The 26,667-nt window shown below is 43.3% G+C and overlaps 3 protein-coding genes across 3 annotated transcripts in view; 2 read left to right on the plus strand and 1 right to left on the minus strand.

Annotated features, from left to right (window-relative positions):
• Positions 1–7,243: 7,243 nt before the first annotated feature.
• PHYHD1 (phytanoyl-CoA dioxygenase domain containing 1) lies at positions 7,244–14,043 on the plus strand (the record flags this gene model as incomplete). Its single annotated transcript, XM_082009014.1, is given in 12 exon segments — positions 7,244–7,316; positions 7,319–7,453; positions 8,303–8,433; positions 8,971–9,046; positions 9,178–9,225; positions 10,849–10,904; positions 11,104–11,166; positions 11,266–11,287; positions 11,648–11,776; positions 13,319–13,435; positions 13,583–13,709; positions 13,902–14,043. Coding segments are annotated over 12 exon segments (1,029 nt in total). The 3' UTR covers positions 13,954–14,043.
• Positions 14,044–16,792: 2,749 nt separating this feature from the next.
• DOLK (dolichol kinase) lies at positions 16,793–18,982 on the minus strand (the record flags this gene model as incomplete). Its single annotated transcript, XM_082009163.1, has 1 exon — positions 16,793–18,982. Exon 1 carries the CDS (start codon positions 18,362–18,364, stop codon positions 16,793–16,795), a length of 1,572 nt encoding a protein of 523 aa, XP_081865289.1. The 5' UTR covers positions 18,365–18,982.
• Positions 18,983–21,066: 2,084 nt separating this feature from the next.
• NUP188 (nucleoporin 188) overlaps positions 21,067–26,667 on the plus strand; it is a gene marked incomplete at its 3' end in the record, with an annotated part of 28,669 nt that continues 23,068 nt past the window's right edge. Inside the window, exons 1-8 of the mRNA XM_082008912.1 lie at positions 21,067–21,110; positions 22,970–23,024; positions 23,628–23,701; positions 24,292–24,376; positions 25,038–25,118; positions 25,578–25,622; positions 26,254–26,346; positions 26,488–26,607. Coding sequence (XP_081865038.1) covers positions 21,085–21,110; positions 22,970–23,024; positions 23,628–23,701; positions 24,292–24,376; positions 25,038–25,118; positions 25,578–25,622; positions 26,254–26,346; positions 26,488–26,607 — 579 coding nt within the window. The 5' untranslated portion in view covers positions 21,067–21,084. The remainder of the gene's footprint in view (positions 21,111–22,969; positions 23,025–23,627; positions 23,702–24,291; positions 24,377–25,037; positions 25,119–25,577; positions 25,623–26,253; positions 26,347–26,487; positions 26,608–26,667) is intronic.

The following is a 26,667-nucleotide window of genomic DNA, read 5'->3' on the forward strand; positions in this document are numbered from 1 at the left end:
ACATTGGGGCAATAAGGCACACTGTGGCATTCTTTCTTCATCAGATGTAAGATATGAAATATATACACTAAACATGCTGAAACCATGAACAATGTTAACTGGGTTCTGGATTTGTTGATGTTCAGATGCTTAAATAAAGCTACATGAAAATCCAGGAGATCTGTTTATAGAACTGCTTTTAAGAAAGATGTAAATTCTGGCTCCCTTAGCTTATTCATTATGAAAAGTTTAAACAGTCCATGGAATAATATAATTAAATCTCTTTATTTGGAAGGCAAGGTATTGTAAAAGCTCTTCTTGTTTCTAACAGAGTTAGTGTCTTGAAATTGTGTTAGAGTTGAGGCCACTGCCGAAAAGATGAGGAAGTGTTGATGCTGATGCTTCTTGGATTTTACTTGTTCTATTTGCACAAGCATTTTGGATCAACAGAGAGGACAGAAATTGCTCGGTGGACTTAATGCTTCTTAGGTAAAGCAGGAACAGCTTCAGGCTTAGCTACAGTAGTGCTGTTTTCCAGTCGGTTCCTTGTGGTGGGTGTGGGGGCTGTTTGGATGGTGAAGGACACCCTCCACCCCCATACTATGTGCCAGAAGATAGTGCTGGAGAGTAATGGCTGCTGAATAGAGGCTTGAACTCTGTTTTGTATTGAAGGCCACTGGGTAACTGGTTTACAACACATGTATTTTAGACTAGGTAGGGCTGAAAGGGCAAAGCACCTCACAGGATTTATACCTAGCTTACAGGAGCAAAGAGATTTCTGTATGTCTAGATCATTGTAGGTGAGTGCTTTGACTCTTGATCCTAATTGTGGTCTTAGTTATACAAACTAAACTTTACACAGCTACATTAGAATTTTCTATAAGCAGCTCCTGAAGGTATGCTGCAGTGCTTCTAGAAGCTTGCAAGCCTCCTGAATCGCCATGTATCTCAGTGCTGAGTCCATAGGACAAGTCGACAATAGGCTATTCTGCTAGAAGTGAGAGACTGTCTCTAACTTCTGATCAAATAACAGACCTATACTCCTGCAGCTTGCTGAGTAGAGACTGCCCTATGCCTGAGGTCTACAAAGCAATTGTAAGACAGGCCTGTATTGATCATGCATGAAAACACTAGTTTTTTGCTGCTCTCACAATGTTCCAAGCTCAGCTTTTTCCGGTCATGGCTGCTAGGGCTTGAGATAGCTTCCTGTATGGCAAAACTGGGAATGAGCAGTTTTAGTAACTTTTTGTACCAGAAACACAGGTGGCACAAAAATACATTGCCACTCTGGAAGACAGCAATATATATTACTTCTCATATGTGTTTGGTCTTCCCTCAAATAGATACTGATTCCAGAGTATCAGTCTCGTATGATGAGATGGAAGAAGCTTTAAAACTTCAAGGATAGGGTCTAAAATATGAGGTCCTGAATGTGTTTACTGCTCAGGACTCCTGCGAAACTCAACCCACAGCAGAGTGAGTCATCCACTTCCCATACTTGTCTGGATTGCTCAGTCTTTGAGGGATGAGCTTACATCAACAGTCATTCCTCATTTGCGAGTACTCAATCAGTATATATTGTATTTTTTTCCTTTAAGGTTCCATCAAACTGAAGTTTAGGGGTTTTATTTCTGACACTGATCTGTATGCCCAGAAAAGAAGTTCAACTTAAGCAGACAATCGACAGTCTGGTCAGTGTCTTGTTCTCCTGACAGGCTTTTAAAAGCACTCTTTATAGTAGCAAACCAGATTATTAGCTGCTAAACCACACAACAACTTGAATTAAAACCAACTGTTTCCTTAATAGCACTTTTGAGCTGAATGAGTTCTTGGAGCCCCTCTAGATCACAAGCACACTCATCCCATGTTAGGACTGAACGTTAGTAAAATGGAATTCTACCTTTCCTGCTAAGTACCCCCAAAAGTAGTAAGCTGCAATTAATTATTTGAACCAACTGAAAGACAAGGAATACCAAACCTATTAAATATGTTAAGTCTTGCTGTATCTCTGAAACTATGCACTGGAATGTTAGCTGAAGTAGTTTTTTTGTTTAAGATTGTTTTCTGAGTTTATTATTTGGTCCTCAGTTAATTCAGCAGCTGGAATTAATTTACTCTGCCAGTCTGGTTAAATAGCTGTTACAGGTGTCTTTCATGATGTGGTGTTCTTTAGTATTAATTATCACTTCCTGATAATAACCTACCTCATTTTTTATTTTTCTTATTACCATTTATAAACTCCATTTAGCTCACTTCATTTTAATAAGGTCTTGGTGTTCGTTACCATAAATAGTATTAAGTGGCTTTCTGTTGCTGAACCACTCTGAGGTCCTTGGGTGTTGGTTTGGTTTTTTTCTAACAAATTCTAGGAATTCTGGGAACAATAACATATCCTTTGCAGAGGATGAGGTGTATGGAAAAAATTTTCAAGTAGTATTGATTCAACAGCTGTGATTGTTTCCTTTCATTACCCTTTTTTCTGCTTTAGAAAGGGACTCGCATGGTTGGAGTTCTTTGGATTTTTTTAGACCTTTGGGGAGGAGTAAATTTTTTTCTCATTAATAGCTGTGCCTTCTCTAGAGATACATTAATGTAACTTCTCCACAGAGGCACTTGCTCCTTCAAGCATATTTGTAATAGTCTCTGCCTGAAGACAGCTGTTCTCTTTTATTCTTTTTCTTTCAACCGTGGAGAGATTTCTTAACTTTTGTTGTGACTTCTCGCTGACCAACAATATTGTCATACTGTAAACAGTAGAGTCATCCACTCTGAAATGTTACCTAAGGTAAGGCTGTATGAATGGTAACTAGTAAAACTATTGCTTAAACTTTACTTTGTTTTTTTTTCCTTATTGCACTTTAAGATGAGGGCTTTTTCCCCACTGTTTGGCCACACAGTGGATCCTGTAGTTTTTCTAAGCGTGTGCCAAAACAGGGGGTTTTCTGTCTTACCTGCATTCTAACAGTGCATGAAGCAGAACTGGGACAAGAGTATTGGTTGACTAGACCTCTCTCCCTCCATCCCTCCCCCTGCAGCAGTAGGATAATACTCAACTGCTTCGGCAGTATGAAATCCTCTGGAAGTCTCATCTCTTCCATCCCTTTTCAAAAGCAGCTGTACTTGAATTGTTAGACCCCAATAGCAAAGGTGAACTTCACGTGAATTCACACAAAGAAAGGCTTAATTTAAGATTTCTGGAATTACCCTTCCCTTCCTCCCTCTGTCTCCTTTAAAGGAATTTTATTGAACAATGGGGGAAACTTTTTCTAGAGGAGACTTAATGAGAAGGGGGCTAATGGGCCTGAGTCATCTTTTATAGCTGACAAATGTGTCCATTTAAGCAAGACACTACTCATGGCTTAGACATTGTTCACTCCCATTTTGTAAATGTACGAGCAGCGTTGTGGTTTGGCATCTGAGACCTGCGACTTGATGTAACATTTCAGAATCATGACATTCACTTTGTATGTGGGATTGTTTGGGCAACTGATCAACAGCACCTCCACCTTAAGCACTGAAGGCTGCTATTGTTTTCTCTGAAAGACTTGTAAGACTGGACACTTTAACAGAATAAAAGTTTTAATTTTTAATTTGCATTTTCCCTTTATGTCTGCTTTCTTAAGTTTTCTGTACACGAAGGCACTTAGCCTTTCACGATCTCACTTTTCAGAAGACAGATGTTCATAATTCCAACTATTGTGTAGGATTATTGGGCTTTTACTCATCACATGAGTAAATCTTTGTGGATTATGACGTTCCTTTATGAAAAAGCAAAAAGTAGATGTACAGCAGAAGAGGTATTGCTCAGTGACAAGCCTGGACTGCTTTATGTATTTCACCATCACTTTAACAAATGGCTGATACAGTTTACGTTGCCAAATATAAGACTGTTGCAGTATTGTCTACATGGTCTTACAGAAGTTCAGTTGGGTTTTCAAAATGCACGTTGTGCTCCCCTTCCCTCGGAAGGGGATAGGGACTGAAGTCAACGGAGAAGCTGCCTGTTGCCATAGAAATAGTGTCTTCAGCCAACTACTGGTAACAAATTACGTGTGTTTTCTAGTTGTGTGCCTACCCCACGCACCACCCTTGCAACTGAAAATGCTGGCAGATAGCATCTTTCCTAGTTGAGTGTGTTCACGACGTGTTGCAGAGAATCAGCCTGTAACTTTCAGACCGAGTTTCTGTGCAGCTCATTTATTGTAGAGAAAGGTATTTCTCTTGTGTTTTGCCTTCCCTTGCTTCCTCTGTCCAAGACTACTTGACCACAGTGATGCTGGCCCCACTTCAGTGCCAGAAAATGTGAGCAGCTGTGAATCAGGTGGAAGGTGATAGTCTGTGATGCTGCCTATTGGCATTGATGAGTTTTAATGAAATGCTTAGCAGGACTGAACCAAGAAGGGAGAGGACAAAATGCCCTTTGCCATCTAAGGCTTGGACTGCAGCTCCTTTTGGCAAGGATTTACCAGCTCTTTAAATAGTTGAGCAGAAGGAGAAGATGAAAGGTGCTATCAAAGAAAACTGGTACTTGCTGGATTCCTGCAGGACTAATCCAGTGATAGGGAAAGAGCCAAGGGTAGAGAACTGATCTTTGGTGTTGTAAAAAGACTTTTAATCCTGATAATTCCAAACTTTCTATATAGCTAATTGAAAAGCATAGAGTAAAGATGCAATAAGGGGCAGCTGGAACTATATTTGTTTTATTCAAGTAAAATCCTCTAGCCCTACTGCACCATAGGCTTTTCACCTTGCTGATTTTTGAAGAAAGTAACCATCTTTCTTTTTTTTACTTGTTGATAACAATGAGAATTCTCTTGATGGAAAATTACTGCATTTCTGTGGCTTCTGATAACCTGAAAGGTGTGTCAATACACAGGGAAAAAAAAGTATTCAAGTATCTATGCCATTTTAAATACTAATATACTATTTAATACTATTTAAATACTTGTTGATGTTGTTCCTGTGCTCCTTGTTTCTCATTAAATACTCTGTCACTCGTTCCTGATCATATTGAAGATGTCAGGAGAGTTGACAAGAGATCTAGCTGAAATTTTTTTTCTCACCTAATAACCCTGGCAGCTCCAACAGCAGCAATTTTGGTGAGAATGCTGAGCTGCTTGAACTGGTGAGCTGGCTTGGCTCCAAATGGTTTCAACAGGAACTCTTACTGAGGAGGAAATTGGGATCACTGTGCCAAAGTCATTTGAAACACCTGGGCTTTGCTGCAGGGTTGTCCATGTGCCCGATGATGCTCACTCCTGTACTTGTCATGCAGACGTGGGATGGGCTTTGGCAGCCTCCAACGGAGTTTGCCAGAAGTGCAGTTTTCTTGTGGAGCTGACAGGAGAAAATGTGGCTTAACAGTCTGCAAAAGAGCTCTCGGAGGGGCAGGAAGGGAAGGAAAAGGGGGCCATTTCCCAGTTTTATCTGAGCACTTTCTACCTTCCTTATTTAAACTTGCTGGAAGAGAAGGTATTTACAAAGGTGACATCCTTCTCTGACTTTTTTGGGGCATTGTGTGGTGGGGGTGGCTTTCCTCTTGCTGAAAAAGGCCTTTCAAAATAGGAGCATGTCTGGAGTGTGAAGACCTGGAGGACTCCTAAGTACAGGAGGCTGATGAAGGCCCCTGTAACCGGACGGGCTGCCTCTCCTAGCTCACGCAGTCAGCTGCCTGCTGGTACTTGTGGGGTCGTGTGCTGTGATCTGCTGTTTTTATTGCTCAAAACTCCGTAGAACAGGAAAGCTGTGGTTTACCGTCACGTGTGTGAACTTAAAACAGCTTCTGACATCATGAACAGTGTGTAAAGTGGAGAGTGGGAAAGATGACATGCTAAATTGCTGGGGAAAAAAAAAAAATGACTGGGAACGAGAAGTACATGACATTACGAATGAACGGAGAGAGTGACCGAGGAGTGGCATGGAAGAGTGTTTAAAAAAAAAAAGAGGCATCTTTCTCCAGGATTGCTGTCCTCGTGAGGTCGACTTGCAGGCAATAGCTGCAGCAGTGTTTTTTTCCCACTGGTTACACATCGTCCCTCAAAACACTTCAGCTCCATCCATTGGTGAGACTCTTAACACGATGGAGGCACTACTCGATTATTTTTTGCATTTTGCAGCATTGGAGGTTGATTATTTCCCCTCCATGTTTGTAGCCCAGTGATTAAATTCTCTTGCAAAATTTAGCGTTTTAAACCACTAAATTCATATCCTTCTGTGTGCAGAGACGCTTGAACGTAAGCTGTAAATGCTCAAAAAGAGAAAGCACTGATTTCGCTTTTCATTAAAAACCAAAACCAACCTTGAACAAGGTGGGGATGGATTTTTATCCAGAGTTGATTCCCTTACAGAATAGAGGACTTTTTTTTTTTTTCAAACATCACCTCTTTAAGATGGTTGCTAGCAAATATATTCAGAAGTAAACACCCTCCCATGAGCATTTTGCCCTACTTCATTACGTTAGTGGGTTTTTTTTCCCCCCCGCGGTGAGGCGAGTGATGCATACAACGGCCCCCAAGATGTTATTTCTTTGTGGAGTGCTGCTGAAAGGATGTTTTCAGGGTTTCCCGCAAGAGCTAAACGTATTTTTCTCTGGAGAGAAAAATCTTCCCCAGGGATCGCTGGGGGAAGGCATGCGCTGGCGGGGAGCGCCACCGCGGGGCTGGCACCCGTTCTTCGCTCTTCTGCCTTTTGGATTTGGTTGCTGCATTTTTCTCCCTCTGGTGTGAACTGTGGCTTTGGGGTCGCCTATTCACGTGCACGTTTGGAGCCGCAGCAGAGCGAGCCGAGCAAGTGAAGGTGTACGTGGCCAAAGAGCAGCTGTGAATGACAATAGCAGATAAATTCTCTATGAATTTTACCAAACCCTTAGTAAAAGCTCTTTAGCTTCATCACCCTTTAGTCTGACGTTTGCCATCTCCTGGGTCACTGAAGTCCCTTTCGGGCGAGCGCGAACCGAACAGAAAGGGCTCTTGTAGGAGCCCGAATTGCCGCTTTAAATTTGTTTCAAAGCTTCCAGATCTTTGCATCCCCCTTGGACCCCCCCCTTATCTTCTTTTACCACTGTGTTTACCAGTTGAGCTGCTCTATTTTTTTTTTAATCTGGGTTATTTATTAATTAAAACAGTGATTCTTCCTTCAAGTTAAGAAGTGAATCGAGTTTGTGATCACACTTGAGCAGAACGTTTCTGTGTGCTTTAAATAGCACCAAGAGCCACAGCAAAACTCTGCAGCCTCAAACGTCCCTGCCAGGAGCAAATGGCCAGAGATGGAGACCAAATTCTTTGAGAGGCAGCTCTGCCGGCTGTGCAAGAGTCCGGCTGCCCAGCGCTTGCTGTTGTCACATGCTGGGAAAAGGGTCACGTGAAGAGGCGGGGAGTGAGCCCTGCAGAGCCTGGGTGGCATCGTGGTGTTGTTGGTGAGGTCCTGGGAGCTTCCGCCTCTGATGGCGTTTGTAACCCAGCATCAGGTCCAACAGGTAAGGAGCTACGTCCTGGGGACCGAGCACGTCTCTAGTGCAGGCAGGCAACAGGACTTGTAAGATACAGTCACTGTTAGTTAACCCGTGATCAGCAAAGATCTGCTTTTCAAACACTTTATATGCTTCTCAGCTTCTTGTATTACATTCATTTTGAGTGTGTGAGGACCCTGTTGTGGCTACAAAGTCTTCCAGAGGGCAACTTGTCCTGCAGGGCTCTTGGAGGAATTTCTCTCGTGCCCTTTTGTCTCCGCTGCTCAGCTCTAATACGTGAAGTCGAAATCTGCCTGGTCAAAGGATAATCTCCAGGGTATTCTATATAAAGAAACAGCAGTGCCAACAGAGTTCACTTCGTTTTGTTGACTACATTGTGTAGTCAACCGTGAGAAATCCCCCAGGGATTTTTCCATTAGAGTAAACAACGCTTTCCAGCTTGTGAAGGAATCTCATTTGTAATCCAGGTATGACTGCTCTGATTGTGTTAGCAGACTTTGTAATTTAATAGTTGCTGGTTGCACATCTTAGATAAGATATCCTGAAGCCACAAAGGCTCTAGCGATGGTAACTTCTCTACTTTGTGGACTGAGGAGTTGAAATACGTTGTTCTTAACTGCGTGGAATCTAAGCCTGTTAACGAACTACCTTTTTTACAATAGAAACCCCTCCTGAAATTAAGAGGAGGTGGTCCAGCTGCAGAGCTGAAGTTGGGATGCTTTTCACACGGAGCTGAGGCACAGAGAAGGGCCAGAACTGTTTTCTCTTGCTTTGGGCTGCTTCCCCCCGAGGACTCTGGAGGAGAGCAGTCACCCCGTCTCTTCCAGTTCCGCAAGGATGGCTTCCTTGTCCTAGAGCATTTTTTCACTGCAGAGGAGTGTGACAGCATGAGGAACCAGATTCAGAGAATCATAGCGGAGATGGAAGTGCCGCTGCACTGCCGCACCGAGTTCTCCACCAAGGAAGAGGAGCAGCTCCAGGCGCAGGTACTGGGAAGGGCAGGGCTGTCCCCGTCGGAGCGCTGGAAGGAGAAGGGGAAAAGGCAAATAGCAGCTCAGAACTCGCTCTGGGGGAAGGTGGCTCTTCTAACGGCACGTAACGCTGCGAGACATCTCCAGCTTTCTGCAAATGTTTGGTGATGGTCTTATCGGAGGGTGAAGGAGGAGAGGGGGCACGTGGCTCTGCTGTGTTTTCAGCCCCCACAACTCTTGCCCCGGTAGGCGCAAGCAGTTCTCTCGGATCACTTTGTACTTGTTCTGCAGACAGAAAATAGGTTATTTTCCAGGCAGCTAGCAAAAGAAAAGCAAGGGTAGCCTCTATGTGAGAGGGTCTTGTGAAGTCCTAATCAACGCCAAGACACGTAGCACTGTGCAAAGCCTTTTTATGAATGATTTCTGTTGACCGTTTTGTTTATGCTGCCGCTTGATGCGGAAAAAAGATGCAGGTGAGTATTAATGCTCTGATTGAAGGTTCATTTATTTTTTACAAGGATACTATCTTTACTGGGCTCTTATCCCTGGCAGGGTAGCTCGGATTATTTCCTAACCAGTGGAGACAAGATTAGATTCTTCTTTGAGAAAGGTGCTTTGGATGAGAGAGGTAAGCCCTGGCCTGAGTTAGCCCCAGGGAGGGGACAGGAGAAGGCTGGAGGAGGAGCCGGGGGCCAGTTTCCAGGTCTAGGGATGATTCCTGCTTCGCAAACTATGTTAAATTCTGGTTTTGTTTTGTAGGTAACTTTCTAATTCCAAAGGAGAAATCCATCAGCAAGATTGGCCACGGTACGTTTAAAGGATGGGGTTTTGAGAGGGATGGACAAAAGGGATGTGGTTTTCAGACCTGAGGATTTCTCCAAACCTACTCACTATAAATGACCTTGGCCATCTGAGTTGAAAGCTATCTGAGCAGAGAAACGACTTCTTCCTTCATCTGTTGCTTCTCTGTGCTTCGGGGCACTACTGCATCAAACCCCTCAAACCTCACTCCGTGTGGCCATGCAGCTCCTGTTTTTGCAACCCCGGGCTGTTTCACTCTGGGTTGCTGCATGAAATTCTTGAACTTGACTTCTACCCATCAGTCAGCTTTTCCCCACCTTGCTCTGAAACGGTCTCTGCAATTCTCTCCATGCTGCCCCTCGCCCTCTGCTGTGAAAGGACTTCAAAATCTTCTGTTATGACCCTTTGCAAAAAACCCTTCTAGGAGGTTTTTCAGCTGCGCATCGCTCAGAGTCACTGACGTGCAAAAGTTTGGACTTCAGCCCTTGTCTCTTTTATGTGAGAGATTGCTCTAAGAGATCTGCCACCTAAGACTGGTCACAGGTCAAACTGTGTCCTGTGTCCTGTGCAGTGGTGCATTGCCAACGCCGAAGCTGTCCTCCCTCCTTCGGTGTCACCAGTACCTTTTCTTTACCCTTACTGGTTTGTTTGACCTATTTCCTCTCTCCCAGCTACCGAACTTGCATTTTGATCCCTTTTCTTTTTAAACAATACATGGAAAACGAGAGCAGGTTTCGCTGCATCGTCAAACACACACGTGAACTCTGTTCAGATTAAACTTTGCTAAACTTGAAAATTCAGTACTGAGAGTTCTTGGTTCTTTGGTTTTCTCAGAAAAATACTCTGCCCCTCCCAGCCCCCCCCTTCTGTTATACTTCAGCTTTTCCCCAGGGGAAGTGAAAGAACTGTCGATGCCTGCTGACTCAGCAACTTAACAATTCAAAGGGTTCTCGGGACTTATTTTTTTGTAACTGCTCCTTTCGGTCGAGTCTTGCCTCATCCCTTGCTCGGGAGCAGCCCCTGCTGGACCCGGTCCTGTGTCTTTGTGGCAAATGGGATCGCGATGAGACGGAGGCGCGATTCCAAGCCTGCTGTATGGTTTTGGCAGAGCTGGGCTGTAGCAAGCGCCTGTGCACAAATAGCTCTGACCTGCAGGCTGTGGTCCTCTGCGAAGGGCACCAAAAATAAGCCCTAGCTCATTTTTGCAGTAATTACTTTTTTGGTAGGTCTTAAGAACTGTTGGGGTTTTTTTTTGTTTGGTTTTTTTTTTTTAAAGGGAGAATTCACCTATCTGCCTCAGGGTTGTGTATAGTGGTTGTCACGATAGCATATGCATAATATAATATGTAATCACATAATACTCAATTTTTTTCACTCTATACACTCTTTTTGTATATAGCTGTGGCTTGTGAGTGATTATATTTTTGGACTCTAAAGAAGATTGTAAATATCTGCAAGTGTCCTATCACCTGAGGTGTGATAACCGTGTATATCCACTCTTGGGAGGGATGAAAGTTTCTGGTTGCAATTTATCTTGCTTGGCTGTTGTCTCTGCAGCTCATCATCGGGTGCTGCAGAGTTCCCTTCTGTTAATGAAATCTTCAGTCTCAGCCTTTTCTTTCCCCTTAGCTTTACATGCTTATGATCCTGTCTTCAAGCAAATCACCCACTCCTCCAAGGTGCAGGTGAGCTGTTACCGTTTCCAAGAATAGTCTGGGAAAAATAAATTATGGGGTAGTTAATAGAAACATTCTAGACTCCGAAGTATAGTAACTTTGTCCTTAAAAGGAAATTTAAAGATCTTCAAAGAATAGTGCTTTGTAGGGTGCACAAAACAGCAAACATAAATTTCCGAGAGTTTTGTTTTATTTCGTGTTTTTTCAGGAATTGGGAAGAAAACTGGGCCTTGAGAGACCAGTAGTTGTGCAAAGCATGTATATCTTCAAGGTACAGTAACTCAAGTCGTCTTGTCACTTCAAGTAAGACCCTGTTAGGTGGGAAGCTGTGAAACTCCTCTCTTCACACGTCACCTTTCTTTCTTTGCAGCAACCTGGCATTGGCGGTGAAGGTAAGATTCGTATTATCTCTATATCACGCTGCAGATAATACTCCTTCAGGAAAGGAATATTACCAGGCTAAGGCTCAGAATCAGACTTAAGCCTGTGAGTCTCGTGGTCCAAACCTTCTTAAAATTATTAAAACCCATCCGTGTTTTCCAGAAATCTTTCTACCTCATACGCAACTTGAACAGAGAGCCACTTTTACCTTTGCAGCAGGCTGAAAGGCAGTATTTACGTGCAATTTAACGTGTGTGCCAGATGGGTGGGCAGGGCAGGTCAAGGAGTGGGGGAGAACAAGCCTGCTGCCATCCTAGCAGTCCTGGAGCCCTCGGGCATCGGAAAACCCTCACGACTGTGCCTCCTTGCAGTGACCCCACACCAGGATGCCACTTTCCTGCACACGGAACCTCTGGGCAGGATCCTGGGGTTCTGGATCGCCCTGGAGGATGCCACGCGGGAGAACGGCTGCTTGTGGTTCATTCCCGGCTCTCACACCGGTAAGTCACGGTAGTTTGCTCTGCGAAATACGCTCCCTCGTCTCGCTCGAGGGCGGAGGCTAACGCAGGCAGCGTTATGTCCGCTGCGTCGTGCGGCGCCTGCAGGAACACGCTGCTATTCGTGTTTGTCGAAAGGATGACTTTACTACCAGGAGCTCCTCCTGTGCTGTTGTCAAAATTACAACCGCATCTTTCAGCAGGTTATTAACTGCTTCACTTCGCTCTTGGCCACCGGTCCATCACATGAGTCTAATATAACAATATTTTTAAATAAAAAATAGGTAGTATGCGTGACTGACAGTGTGTTTACTTTTAAGTTGCTATCTAGCCTAGAAACAAAGAATCCGGGGTACTGGGGCAAGGAAGGACAGTCCTCCTGAATTTTTATTTGCTCTAGAACCTGTTCAGGGGAGGCGCATTAAAACTGCTCCTGAATCTTTCCTTTTCATTTCAGTATTACTTCAGAAGCTTCCCCTGTAAGATTGAGCCTTCCTTGCCAGGCCACTGAGATTTAAGACCTTTATGTAAAGAAGGTCTTAAACTACCTGGTCCCTTCTTCGTGTAGTGAAACAGGCCATTGCTATATGTTAGTGCTCCTTCCACAGTTTTGACTGTAGCCTTGAAAATGTTCATCAAGTCTGATCTGGACCGCAAAGAGTAAAAATCTTCCTTTTGCCTTCCAGACTAGAAATACCCTGAGAAATCGCTCTTCCCTGCCATTGACTCACAAAACTGTGTCTTTTCCAGGTTGCATCCCCTTCACATATACCCCTTTTTTTGCCCTGGCCAATAAAACTTTTAGTCCTAACAGCCCTATGTAAGGGGAATAAAAATCCTCTTACACCCAACTGTTAAATATTGGTCTGAATTTCAGTAGACACAGGAAAGCCTCCAAGTCTACGCAAGCATCACTCGGACACACCATCCACGCCGTCAGAGAACGGTCAGTGTCCCGGGGGAGCGCACAGACAGAAGCAGATCAGCGCAGACCCAGCCGTGGCTGTTGTGACCAGCGGTACTTGCTGTGTGTGTGTAACCACTACTGGGCTACCAGCACAGCTTTCGGGTTGTCGCGACCTCTAAGGCACCCTAATCAGCTCTTAAACTGTCGCTCACCTAAGCGTTCGCTCAGTGAGTGCAATTACCGTGCTCTGAAGATCAAGGCACTCATTCCTCAAATTCTGGAGTCAGCTGCGCTCTCGTTGCAATTTATACTCTTATAGAAAGGAGCAATGGACCAAAGGTTGGCTTTGCATAAGTGTATGACTATTTGTGTTCCTAAAGGGCTATGTTGCAATGCACAGAAAGAACCAGAAAGGCAAACAAAAGGCAGTTGTTTATCAGTTTCTGCCACAGCTGGAAAATCCTAAATCTTTGCTTAATTTAAAAAACCCACCCAAATTACTAAGGAAAAACTGAATCTACTATAATAATAAAGTTCCTATCATTGCCAAGAGAAATGACGGATACTGTTCCTCCGCTGTGCGGAATGCAGCTACCTCTTCATTTTTATGTGGGTTTGCTTATTCTGTGGATTTGCAGGTGGAATTACCCGGAGGATGGTCCGTGCCGCTTCAGGTACCGCAACATGTGTGGAGTTTGTCGGGTCAGAGCGGGCCTACGATGACAGCCAGTTCATACCTCTGCCTATAAGTAAAGGTAAAAACAACCCTCAAACAAGTCTGCTTTACAGCTCGAGAAAAATGAGAGCACTAAAATTGTATTTTAACGCTTTCGACTTCCCTTATATTTTAAAGCTAGCACTCGCAACTTGAAAAAAGCAGCACGGATGTTCCTTTCAAACAGGTGGACTCATTCTCATCCATGGGGAAGTCGTCCATAAGAGCGAACTGAACAGCTCAGGGTCTTCTCGCCATGCATTCACCTTCCATGTGATGGAAGCCAAAGACACCAGCTGGAGCAAAGAGAACTGGTAAGGTCGCCATCCTAACAAGCAGCTGGGGAAACCGGAGCCTTTTTGGTGCAATTGCCCGGAGAAACTTTTAAGGGAGGTCTTGGATGTCACCCAGTTTCTGTTGGTAGTACCTCAGGCAGCAGTGATTTCATATCTGTAGAACTGGAATAGCCTCTGAAGTTTTGTTTTTACCTCTTCCTTGCTTCCTAGGCTCCAGCCAACTCCCGAACTGCCTTTTCCATCGCTCTACACTGGAACTTAGTGATTGGCTTTTGGAGTCAATAGCTCATCAATATTCCTTCCTCAGCGTTCGTTCTTGTTCCCTTTAAATACAACTTTCACTAGATCAGCCCTCAAGATTAATTCATCCTCCTTTTAGAACAACGACCCTTGACACAGCCAAATACACCTGCATTAGATACAAGCTTCTACTACAGCATGAGCCCTACTAGTATGAGAGTAGTAGCCCAGTCCTTTTGGTAAGGAAACTTCTTCAGTCTTGAGAATAGACCATTAAAGATCATTCTACCTTGACTGGGACCAGTTAAGAAGTAATTCTTCTTGCAGATGTTCAGTATTTTCTTCTGTTTTAAGTCAAGAGCTTGTCTAGTGCATTTCTTGGCTGCGTCGATGCCAGCAATGCAGGTGAACGTGTCACATGGAGATGGCCGACTTTTACCCTTAGGTCTCTATCCAATTGTTTGAATAATAATGATTAAAAATAATCCTGTTGTGGGCAAAATGAAGCAGGAAGTCTACTTTTATAATAAATCTTCTAAGTATTTCTAGGAACCTGTAGCTGAGTGTTTTATCTCTGGGTGTGTTGATTAAAAATACAGTTCTTAAAGATTCCTGTTGAAATTATGAAAAAACTCCGATCAAATGCCTATCATGTAAATAAAAAAATAAAAATTCTCCTTTTCATTTCCCTCATCTCTTTTTTGAGGAAGACACAGTGTGACCTTGTCCCAAGAGCTGGGGCCAGCGCCAAGTTGTCCGATGACCCGTTTGAACCCTTAATGTACAAAAAAACCCCATTACTATCTCCAAACCCCCAACAAAACTAAACCGACCTATAGCAAGGTAAAACCTAAGGAATGTTAAGAAACTTAAGTTACATCTGAGGCAAGCTCAAGCCTGAGCCTGAACAGAGGCTGTGTAGGTGTAACTTCACTGGCACTGGTCCAGGGGCAACCCCCAGCTGTGACAGTTTCTGCAGGTAGACCTGCTGCCCTCCCCTACCTCTTCTACAGTTTGTTTGAAAGCCGTGAGTGGGGTGGAGGCAAAATGACTTTAAGTCTGGTCCCAAAACCAACTCTGGACAATTTTTGACAATTATGATGTTAACGGTGAAGGCTGTGGTTTGTGATGGAAGCAGCCAAAGCTTTTTCCATATCTTTCCACTAGAAGAGTTAGTAATTTAGAATAGCACCTTTCTGCTGAGGAGGGATAGTTTGTCCTCTGACTATATGCACTGCTACCTGCAATGTATAAAAACATCTAGTTCAAGTGCTTAAATAAAAACAAGAAGCTAGATTGGATTTGCAGGATTTCCTGTTAAGAGTGAAGGAAACTCAGTCTTGCACAATTACCAAGTTTGATTTTCTACAAAGGTTATCTGACAATTTATTGCGTTATTAACCAAAACCAACTACGGACAATTTTGACATCCTCAGGAAAAGCAGTATCAAATCTCGGTAGCCCTGCCTGGGTGTGTGTGTGGGTAAATTGGGCAATGCTGCCTTTGAGCTATTCAAGTCCTGGCTTGTTGCAGGGACAAACACAGTATTAGATTTGGGGGCCAATTTTGCTGGCTCTGCTGGCCCAGAGTGCTAGTTTCACTCCACCCCCCGTCTTAATCTCCTAAAGCACAGCTTCAGGGCTAGGACTGCAGGACAGTATTGTGTAAGGTATCTTGGACTAGTACAAAACTGTTCCCAAAAGTGAATAAAGTTAACTTCATCCTGCAAACAAGAATCCTGGAATGCAAATCTTCTGCTCGGACACCTCTCAGGGGAAAAGGCAGGGAGGGTATGTGCTAATGTGTTTTGTTCTAATGGACACTTGGCAAACTGGCAAGAAGAGATTGTCAATACAAAAGTGTTTAATATATAAAAATTGTGGGTTTTGCCACAAAACGGTAGTTATAATTTTAATGAAATGGACAGAATTAAATGGCTTTACTCAATTTGTTGACAGAAGCATTTTTATAAATTATTTGCTTAAACATCTAGCTGAAAAAATGTGAAGAGTAGAAAACTGCAGTAGTATTAAAGAGCTTTATTGACTTTAGCAGATGTTCTGCTTTCATGATTAATGTACAATTAGTTTTTTCTGTGACCTTGCTTAGGTTTTTTCCCCTATATTGAATATTATTCCAAATGAATTTAGGGATTAAAATCTTGAAGATAAAACATTTTTCTTGTTGCATAGATCTCCAGGGCTAAAACTGCAACTCTCTTGTTCTGTTTGGAATACAGTCTCTTACATGCTCAAACCCCCTGCACCCACCCTGGATAAACTTGGCTATTGTAGCTACTGAATTTGAAGTTGTGCTCATGCATCGCAGTGCAGGCTCTTGGTGGTGGTGACTGGATACATCTGGACAGATGTGTTCGCTCTGTGTGGCTACCCTCATTATAAAACACGCTTTAAATACAGAAATGAGGGAGTTCACATAGTAATACGAGACAGCAGGACTCAGTACAGCAAAACAAGTTTTAGTTCTGATGTAATACAGAGGTGGCAAAATCTGAGAGGTTTGCTTATTTTGTTTTCCCTCTAATTGACTTACCTCTTCTTCCCCTACTTCCTTTGCCTCTGGGCACCCAGAAAAAACTTAGGTTGTTAAACACAAATGCTATTTTTATCAGTCATGTTTGTGTTTCTGTGAGAACATAAAGCGATTAACGCTTTTTTTAAACAGGGGAAAAGACCAAACCAAAACCTTTATTTTAAATAGGTCTTTCATTTACATTTTTAGCAGTTTTATCTGCTGTACCAAAAGCAGTGTTTAGATCAGCTTTGAGCTCTCATTACAGTGCATATTCTATTACCCTTTTTCTCTAGAAAGAGAGAAATTTCTGTTCCTGGAAGTACTTCTAAGCCATAAACATTATCTGGAGGTAGAGAGGCAACAGCAGATTATCGATTTGGGTAGTGTAAGCTTCCAAAAGAGAAACTAAACTCACAGACGCCAGAATCCAGGCATAGCCAGAGTTCAGATTCACGCTGCTGTCGAAGATCAGAATAAGAGCCACAGCTATGATCTGAGCAAAAATAGCTGTCATTGTCCCTTCAAAGGTCTTCTTTGTTCCTGGCCATTTGATTTCCCCCATTGTACTGCCAAAAACGGAGGCAATAGTGTCTCCTACCCCTACTGCCAGTACCCCAGAGTAGGGGACCAGTGCTCCTGCCCCAGACAAGGTACCTTTAGGAGCGCAAGATCTGGGGAACAACCATACTGGGAGAGACATGCCAAGGAGGAGATAAATATGAGTCAAAATTAAAGGTCCGCTATCTCTTTCATCCAAGAAGAGAGACAGCAGATGCCTAAGGGTTTGGCCAAATGGTTTGATCCTGAAGTACCGAATATACTCTAGGAAGATAAACACTGCCAGACACAGTACTGCAGCAACGTAGAGAAGCTGGTGGTCATAGATCAGTCCAGGAACATAAGTAGCTACAACAATGAAATGGAAATATTTCCTGGTTATAGTTGAGGCCTGGTGTTTTTTAGATTCAGATGATCTCTTAGCATTCTGGTAGAAAACTACACCACATGCTGAAGCAGCCAAAAAAGTCCAATATACAAGAAGGTAAACTCTTGTCTGTGTCTGAAACAGAAACTGGAGTAGCCAGAACAAAGGGTTCCTCTGGATCAGTCGGTACAGCCAGGGCATGATGACCCCTAAGCCTAGCACTGCTGTCATCATGTGGAAAAACATGGAGGAGATCCACGTACCCGAATCCATGAAAATGAAGAGCACAGTGAAAAACAGTCCAAGTAGAACAACTCCAACAACTGCTACCAGAAGTAAAAAGTCTATGGGATCACCTCTGCCCTCGATTACATTCAGTGAGCGTTTAATGAGCTGATTGAGAACAAAACTTATACCTCCAAGAACCAGCAATGCTTCTCCAGGAGTAAAACATCGAGGCAGCAAGTACAGCAAGATCATACTGAGGTAGACAAAAATTAGCAGCACTTCTAGTACCTCTATCACTTCTGAAACAGTCAAAGAGTGCTTCATGGTATAGATAATTATACTGCCAGCAACACCAGTAAGTATGCAAGTGTTGGTTGGCACAGGTTTTGTGATGCCAACCGCTATTACAGACAGAAAAAGAGCAACCAGCATGCCAGTGGAAGCTACAACTATGCCAAAACGTTCAAAGTACACAATGCCAGCAGACTTGCACCTCTCCTTCATCGCTATCCCCAACAAGGGGATGACCATGCTAGCTGGCAGCAGGCCACTGTTAGCTGCCGTACGGAACTGGAATACAGCCCCACCCAGCTGGAGCAGACGGTCCCATTTGAATTGGACATAGAAAGCCTGGATGGCGAGAGCGACAGCGCACCAGGAATACCGATCCCACACCACTGCGTGCATAAAGAGAACGATGATGAACACGATCAGGGATTCCACCAGCACCGGCTTGTTTAACATGACTCCAGTCACACGTGGCTCAAGCTTTCAAAATTTTTCTTGTGAGTACTGATGTGCTAACCAGTTGTCCACTAGGAAGAATTCCCTTTCATGCTACTGCAATTCCTATTAAAAAAAAAAAAGGCAAACAATTAAAGCAACTACTAGAAAAGCTAAAGCTTCTGCACAGCTGTTTTGTTCTTAAGCTCAATTTAAACTGATAGGTATGTGCCAATTGTTAATGTCAACACGTTGGTGAATAAAAAAATAAAACCAATGAGGTAATGGATCAGCCACAACTGTTATTCCCCTCTGAGAATCAGAGAAGTCACCCTGCAGTGACAGAAACGAACCACTGAATACTGGGGTATTCAGATACAGTTTTAGTATTTCTGTTCCACTGTCTTTGAATTGAAATATGAAGCAAACAAGCCATAAATATTCCCAGAAGGCTTCATTGTGATGCTGTGAATTTGAAATATAGTTAATTTAAATGCTTAAAGGTAATTTTAGAACCTAATTTTGGATGCAGTTTTCACTGTGGTTTTACAGAATGTTCCTCCTCTTATTAAATATTTCTTCTACCACTGCTGTATGAACCCCCTATGTACCTCTCTCCCCTTCTGTTACTGGTGTTATGCCTGAATACTTCCACTATCACAGCAGGTCTTTTATAATGCTACATAGTATTTGCAATAGAAGTAGGAAAGAAAACATCACAATCGTTAACAAAAATTGTCAAATGGCATACTTCATCAAATTTTGATCTATTACTAGAACTCTCAATTAATTATTTTCCTAAAATCCTTGAAGAGTAAGTAAACCTTGCAAGATGTTCTTGATGATGATCTAAAGCTGTCACTGTTTTCTACATCCGCTCACTCCCTTGTCTTACCAAAACTTGCCGCATTTACAGCACTTCACCTTCTCTGAATCAAGGCTCACAGCCAATGACAGCTGCATTGCAAACTAAACTTTCCTTTAAACCTTTGGACTGTAAGATAAATAGTTGAGATAATCAGCAATGCACATAATGACCCTATTAGGTTAAATCATATCTTATCTTCTTCGAAGTATTGTGAGCATTCACAATGTTGTGAAATTCTCACCAACTTTTATTGCTTTCTGGCAACCTTTATTTCTCCTTATCCGTAACTTGAAATTACGTCTTAGCCATACATAAGTCAATGCAATTATACTGGCATCTCTTTTGGGTTCTTTGAAGGTATCAGTCTCTGAATTTCTGTTGGCAACAGAATGGCTGATCCAGTTGTATGTATCCCTGCTGGATAAGATATCTCCAGCTATAACTTTGGATTGCTTCATCCTTTCTGGCCCGCCCTTAAGCTGATTAGTAGTAAACTCCTATTAAATTCTGCTCCCCCAGTCTCGTTACTAGTATCTACATTAGCTCCCTCATGGAAGGCTAGAAGTTTATTTAAAGTCCTGATGTGGCTTTTCATCTAGTGTTGAATAGCTTCACCAAATTATAAAGCTGATAGAGATCTCAGTAGTAATATTACTGGGCAACTATTAAAGTTTGTACTGTCAAACTCCCTTACACTGTGGGTCTGGAATTTAGCTATTTATGCCTTTGTACTGAATATTAAAAGATTACTTTTTGGCATCCTTATTCACGTGGCCGGAAATACTTGATTGACGAACAACTTCATTACATTTACTGTAATCATTTTGCCATCACAATTAATTTTTAAACAGAACAGGAAAATTAATCATATAGTCAACAAAACAGAATTAGCATGGCCAATAGGATATGACCAAGAATGGTTTTGGGGTCCCATTCCTTGTTTCTGAGCACAAGGGAGAGTGAAGCTTAAGGCTTATGTGAGAAGAGGCAGGGTAAATACCACATGCTAGCCAAAGACTGAAAAAGGATCTCCCACTCAGTCTGGCAACTTTAAGCCTGCAAACCAGCTCTTGCATCAATAATGACACATGACAGCTTCTCCCAGCAGGCAGCCTGCCAGCTGGGCTATAAGACAAGGAAGAATTTCACTATATGAAACACAGCTCTGCTACTCTAATGCAGCAACTTTGAAAGCCGCTGACCTGTGAATTTGCAACACGGTGTATTTCACTACTGAATTACTTCATTTTCTTATGCCTCCTGCAATTCCGCCCCCCCCGCTTCTTTCCGGTAACGTGAAGCGCTTCAGCGCTCCGGTGCTCTCACACACCGAATGGGACCCATCGCCCGTTTTCTGCCCGTTCCGTGATCTGCATCCCGGCTGCTCTTAGTGGGGAAGCTTCCCACCGACGTGCTCCCAAACGCCCGTCAGCCCTCGCCTCGCTGCAGCACCTGCCTACTCCCTCTCTTCCCTGTGTCGCCCGCGGCGCCGCAGCCTCCCCTTGCCCCGTCCTTCCGCGCCGCCCTCCGCCTCCTCTTCCCCTCAGCCATGGCTACCACGAAGCTGCGAAGGGGCACGGGCCTCAGGGGGAATGGCGGCCGCAACAGCCGCCGGAAGGTCTCGGAGGCGCTGCCTCGGTGAACTCCGGGTCCCACCGAGGCGCCGCGGCCTTCCCCGACCGCCCCACTGCAGCCCGGGAGCGGGCACCTACCTCACAGGCGCCGCCATCTTGGCGCTGCCGTCTGTCACATGACCAGACCCGCCGGGAGGGGGCCGGAGGCGGAGTGGCAAGCCCCACCACGTGACGACGGCGCTGGGCAGGAGGAGGAGACGGTGACTCCGCGCGGCGGGTCACGTGAGAAGGGAGCGAAGATGGCGGCGGGCGGGCTGTGCGCGAGGTGCGGGGACGCGGCGGTGGCTGCTCCGGCGCTGGGGAGGGGGAAGGCGGGGGCGGCCCCGTCCCTGGCTGCGCGTGGGTCCCCCTCCGTGGGGCAGGGAGGGGCGGAGAGGGGCCCCGCGGGGAGAGGGGCAGTGCTGGCGGGGGAGCGGGGAGGGGAGGGTTAACGGCAGCGGGGCCCGCGCCGGCCTGGTCCCGCCCCCCGCGCGCGCAGCGAGGCCCCGCCCCGTCCCTCGCTGAGGGGCCTCGCGGGGACCCCCGAGGCGGCTAAATTTTGGTGTTGGTAGTGACTTTTTCGTGATTTTGCGTTTCTTTTATTCTGCCGTATTGTAAAAGATGAAACGTTAAGTAGAACTTTCAAAGCTCTTTCGAAGCTGAAGTCGGGGTTTACGCAAACCTCGCGGCGGCGCCTGTCAGACCTCCGCCCCAGTCCCAGAAGAGCGGAGCATTCAGGGCTCGATTTTCACCTTTTGGACAACTGTTTGCAAATACAAAAATCACAATAGAGATGTGGAGGGTGTACAAAGGAAACCATTCAATGAATCCCAGGATCAGCGAATAGATCGGTGCCCTCGTTTGTCCTGAGCACGTTTTTTGACTTTTATTGTAACATTTTGAGAGTCCGCACTGTTCTTAGGTGTCTAATTTTTATTAAATTAATGTCTGTAAGCCCTAATGGGGACAAGAACACCACTGTTACGTGTGATAGTATAAAGAGAACGGTCCTTCCTTAACTGTCTTGGAGTCTAATTAATGAACTGGCAACAACCTGTAGTCTGTTTTATTCACAGAAGAGGTTAGGAGGGAATGAAAAGTGGAAGGGTTGGCTCTGCTAGGCTGCTGCTCAGTTCTACGAAGCGATTCTTTTCTTGGTAAAATTCTTTGGCGTTTCGGTGCTCTTTGTGGTCTGGAGAGTTTGCACCCACAGCTGGATGCCAACCACACAGGGAGGTGCACCTAACTGCCGAGGAATTAGCAGGTAGAAATTATGTTGATAGGTGTACTGGAAATAATAGGTCTTATCGTTCTTTTAAGAAGTGGCACCATGTGTCAGAAGTTGCAGATGACTTTCACTGCCATAGTAAGTTATTTTGATGATGCTATTCTAAAAATAAGTTAATGAGTGTTCTTGCTTTTATAGGCAGTCTTTGCGTGGGGAGCTGTGGTGTTTAACTCCTGATTTGTATTACATTGCTATCAAGTCAGCATTTGTCTAAGTTCCTGAAATACTCTTCTTGACAAACATCCTTTTTCAGAGCTGTTGTAGGGAAATTAATTTTTTCTGGATGCCTGTGCCAGGGTCAGGATTTGATCTATAATATGTTACAGCGCTGATTGGCTTTTCTACAGAGTTCTTGGGTAGAAACAAGAGGCCAAGGGTAAATGGGCTGAAGATCTGTGGCAAATTATTCTACCTTATGAAAAGGTGTTGCAATTTTTCACTTCACCCACTTAGAGTGAAGGATGAAACTGTTACAGAAGAATTTGTTTGGAGGAGAGCATCAAATGTAACTGAATGAAATATTGCTCTATGCTTTCATTAGGTTTGTTTTTACTAACCTCAAATATCCAATTAACAAAATCAAACTGAGCTAGTAAACAGATATAAGTGTGATGCTGCTTTGATACAAGTTTCCAAGTCTTGCTATATCAGTTGTCACCCTCTTTGGGTCTTTCCTGGGTTCTTCCGGGACATCTGAAACTGGTCAGCTAAAAACTAATGTTCCTTAAATCAGTTTTCTTATATTGCAGCGTGATCTGCTCTGAGTTAATTGCAGGTTTGAAAAGGTGTAAGCTAAATGGAAGCCTGAAATAGTGTTCATCATTAAAATACTCTCCACCTTTTCCCTTTGCATGCAGGAGCAGCAGAGAATTGTGGACAATTCTTCTGGGCAGATCAGCTTTAAGAGAACCAGTAAGTCTGTGTCTTCCTAAGCAGGTTTGCTCATCACTGAATGGACTCCATGGCCGAATATATAATTTGTACATCTGTTTGAATATTAGTGAAAATATGTTTTGCTGCTTTTCCCTCTTCCTCTGTGTGATTTTGTGTTCCTCTATGTCTGCTACTTGTTCATTCTTCCACTCCTTGTTTATAGCTGCTTCACGAACTACCTGGAAGGGTGTATGTGAAAAGGTGGTTCCCTTTCTGGAGTGGACACAAGTGCTGCTTTCTAGACTGGCTGGCCTGGGGTATTCATGAGTGGTACAGCCTGCTTCCTTATTTTCTGGGATGGAGCCCGTGCTTTCAAGAATTTGCCCAGAGGTTGGAAATCCAAATGTTTCTGAACCTAGTCCATTGCCTCCTATTTCCTCTTCCTTCCCGTGATTAGGCAAAGCAGCGAGCTTTCTCATACGATACGCACCTTGAATCAGTCTGAATCATAGATGCTTGTCTTGTGTTGTTCCTGTCTCTTTGTGGTGGTGGAATTTCTTTGCTTCGCTTAAATTTAAGAAATCTGGTGCTCGGCAGTGTATGTTGAGGAATCCGTTCAGTAGTATTTGGTTCTTTTTGTAGGCACAGATTGCGGCAGAATTGAGCAAGCACTGGCAGAGGTTGTTAGAGGGACTTTCATACTATAAACCGCCAAGGTATGGTAATTGCCTGATTTTAGAAATTAACCTCTGAAATGGGGTCTTCTAATAAGTAGAGGAGCATGTTGAATATTTCTCTCTGATTACATAAAAATAGATTTTTTTACTCTCTTTCACGACTTGAGATTTCAGAATAGGAATAGTAAGAGAAGGTACTTAATCCACATAACATTTTTGGTCATGAAGTACAGACCAGAAAGAAGTAACAGCAATTTCTACAGCCATTACTAATCTTACGTAGCTTAGAGGCCTTGCCTCTGCTGAGCTGCAGCAATCCTGTGCAAGTGTGCAGCATCTGGAGAAGTGACTCCACACTCAGTCATCCCGGAAAGATATCCAGATTACCTCACTGCAGAAGGTGGAATGAATATAGCCTGCATTTATTGTAGTAATAATTGTGAACAATGTTAAGTTTTTGTCTAGTGGGAAGATTACAGAATATTGTTGTATGGATATTGAAAGGCCATTGGGGAAAAAGCAAATGTTTAGTTTAAAATGATGAAACTGAGAACTTTGAAATTAAGCCTCATTAGTTCATTCCTTGGAATTGCTACATTTTTTGTGACTCAAATTTCTTTTTTCTTTAGCACGACTTCTGCAGAAAAAATAAGAGCTGATAAAGATGTAGCTGCTCCACTAAAAGAGTTGGGCCTGAGGGTCAGCAAGTTTTTGGTGAGTGAAGGTCCTATTCTGATTATTTTTTATCCCTGTAATTGGAATGCATTGTTATTTGGATTCTGTTGTTTAAGTAAACTCCTTGATGTTGAATAGAGGCAAATTTAAATTACTTGCAGTTCAAAATAATCTAAAGAATGTTAGAAGTACTTGTTGGGGCTGTAGGTGAAAATTTTAAACAGTGGTTAGTGACCTTGAAGTGCCTCAGTTTTCCTGGTTAACACCCCTTCCTGCTGCAAAGGGCCCTGCTTTTCAGCAGCAGTCACCTGCTTTTGGTCTTTCTCAGGTTCTTTCAAGACATCTGAAACTGCTCAGTTAAAAACTGATGTCCCTGAAATCAGTTGCCTTGTTTGAAAATACTGTTGGCTCACCTGCAAGGTTATGTTCCTTCAAGCGAGAAGTTAGAATTCAGTGACTGGTGGCGGTACCAGTACAACAAATCACTGTTGTACTCCTTTTTGCTGAAGTTAAACTGGCAACATCTAAGTGACATCAAAGCTTATGTATTTTGGTTTAAACAGAAGTGCTGATTAAAGCAAGCATCTGCATGATGCAAAAAATTTTCTTCTGGCATATTTTGGAAGTTATTTGTTTTGAAGAGAAGAGCTGCCTGAATATTTGCCTTTTATTCATCTCAGAGCATCTCTCTTTTTTGCAGGGTCTGGATGAAGAGCAGAGCGTGCAGTTGTTACAGTGTTATCTTCAAGAGGATTACAGAGGAACAAGGGACTCCCTGAAGGTCCGTAGTTCCCATTTTATGTTCTATTTACTCCACATCTTTCCTTAATACCAGTAGTTTGCTGATGCATATGGTCACATGTGAGTCTGAGTTCTGATTTGGAAATGGCTTTGTAGCTTTTCTGCTCTGAACCTACAATGCTCAAGTTCCGCTTTAAGGAAATGTGATAGCAGAAATCCAGGCCTAACTTTCTAGTACATCTTCCTGCTTGAATCTCTCTGCAGGAACTCAGCTCCTCTCTCTTGCAGGAAAGAGAGGAAAGCTACAGATTTGTGAAGGAGAGTGAGCGGAGATGAAGAACAAATATGTAGTTATAAATGAGTGTTTTTGGCTTTGTACTTTTGGAATCTGTCTTTCCAAAAGAAATGGAAAGAAAAATTTGCCTTATTTGTGTGTGTATTTTGTCAGTAGGTATTTCTGCAGTAGATACGTCTTTATTTTGTTGTGTTTTGCTTACAGACGGTTCTTCAGGATGAAAGGCAGAGTCAGGCTCTGATGCTGAAGGTTAGTTGTTTCCATTTGTATTTGCTGTTGAAAAGATCTGTTGACAGAGAACCAACTTTATTTCTATGGATCCAGAAAATCTTGGGATAATTGAAGTATTCCTTCATATAAAGAACAGATTTTAGAAAATGCTCCTGAAACAGAGGGATGTGCGTAAAGATTTGAACAGTGTTAATAGTTGCTGCAGAAAGGAAATTTTAGCTTAATATCAGGGAATTAGGCTGGGCAGACATACGCTCCCATGTTTTCCAAAGCTTACAGGTTTATATGGTACTGTCTGAAGTGACAACTCTGAAATGGAGACTGGTGATCATATCTGACAGAGGATAATAGGAATGAGGAATGAGATACCATCTCTCTGTTTTTTTTGCCTTTCTTTTCCAAGTTTTCTCACTTAGCAGTGTAATTATAGACATGTCCCTATGGGGATGTCTTACTGAGTTCTGTAAAGTTAATTAAGGTGGGTTTTTTTTCAGATAACTTAAAAACTGCTTAGTTGAAACTCCAACTGTAGTAATATTAGAGCACTATATATTCTTGTGATGGAGGCCTTGGCAGTGTATGGGAGAGGAAGGTGTATGGGAGTTGGACATTATAGCAAATTGATATCAGTGACGTTATATATTCACAGCTCGCTGACTATTACTACGAAGAGAGAATCTGCATTTTGCGCTGTGTCCTCCATCTACTCACCTATTTTCAGGATGAGAGGCATCCTTACACAGTGAGTACAGGAACCTTTTTCTGGTTCTGATGTCATTGAAATAGGCTGAACATATAAGTTGTGTAGTAGTTGTCCACTTGTGATTGTAAAAGCACGTGAGTGTGCGTGTGAGAAGTTCATTTGCTTATCTGTTTATTTAAGGCACAATACTTCCAGTGTGTCGAAAAGTTGGACAAGGAACTAGTTCCTAATTACCGGAAACAGTTTGAAGTGCTGTACAAAGCAGAAGCTCCTACATGGGAAACACATGGAAATCTCATGGTATTTTGTTTCTTGCTATTATTTATTAAACTTATAAAGTCTTTCCTTACATGTAGTGTG

This window comes from Phaethon aethereus (genome assembly GCF_964289735.1).
Source record: "Phaethon aethereus genome assembly, chromosome: 20".
In the NCBI taxonomy this organism is placed as follows: Eukaryota; Metazoa; Chordata; class Aves; order Phaethontiformes; family Phaethontidae; genus Phaethon; species Phaethon aethereus.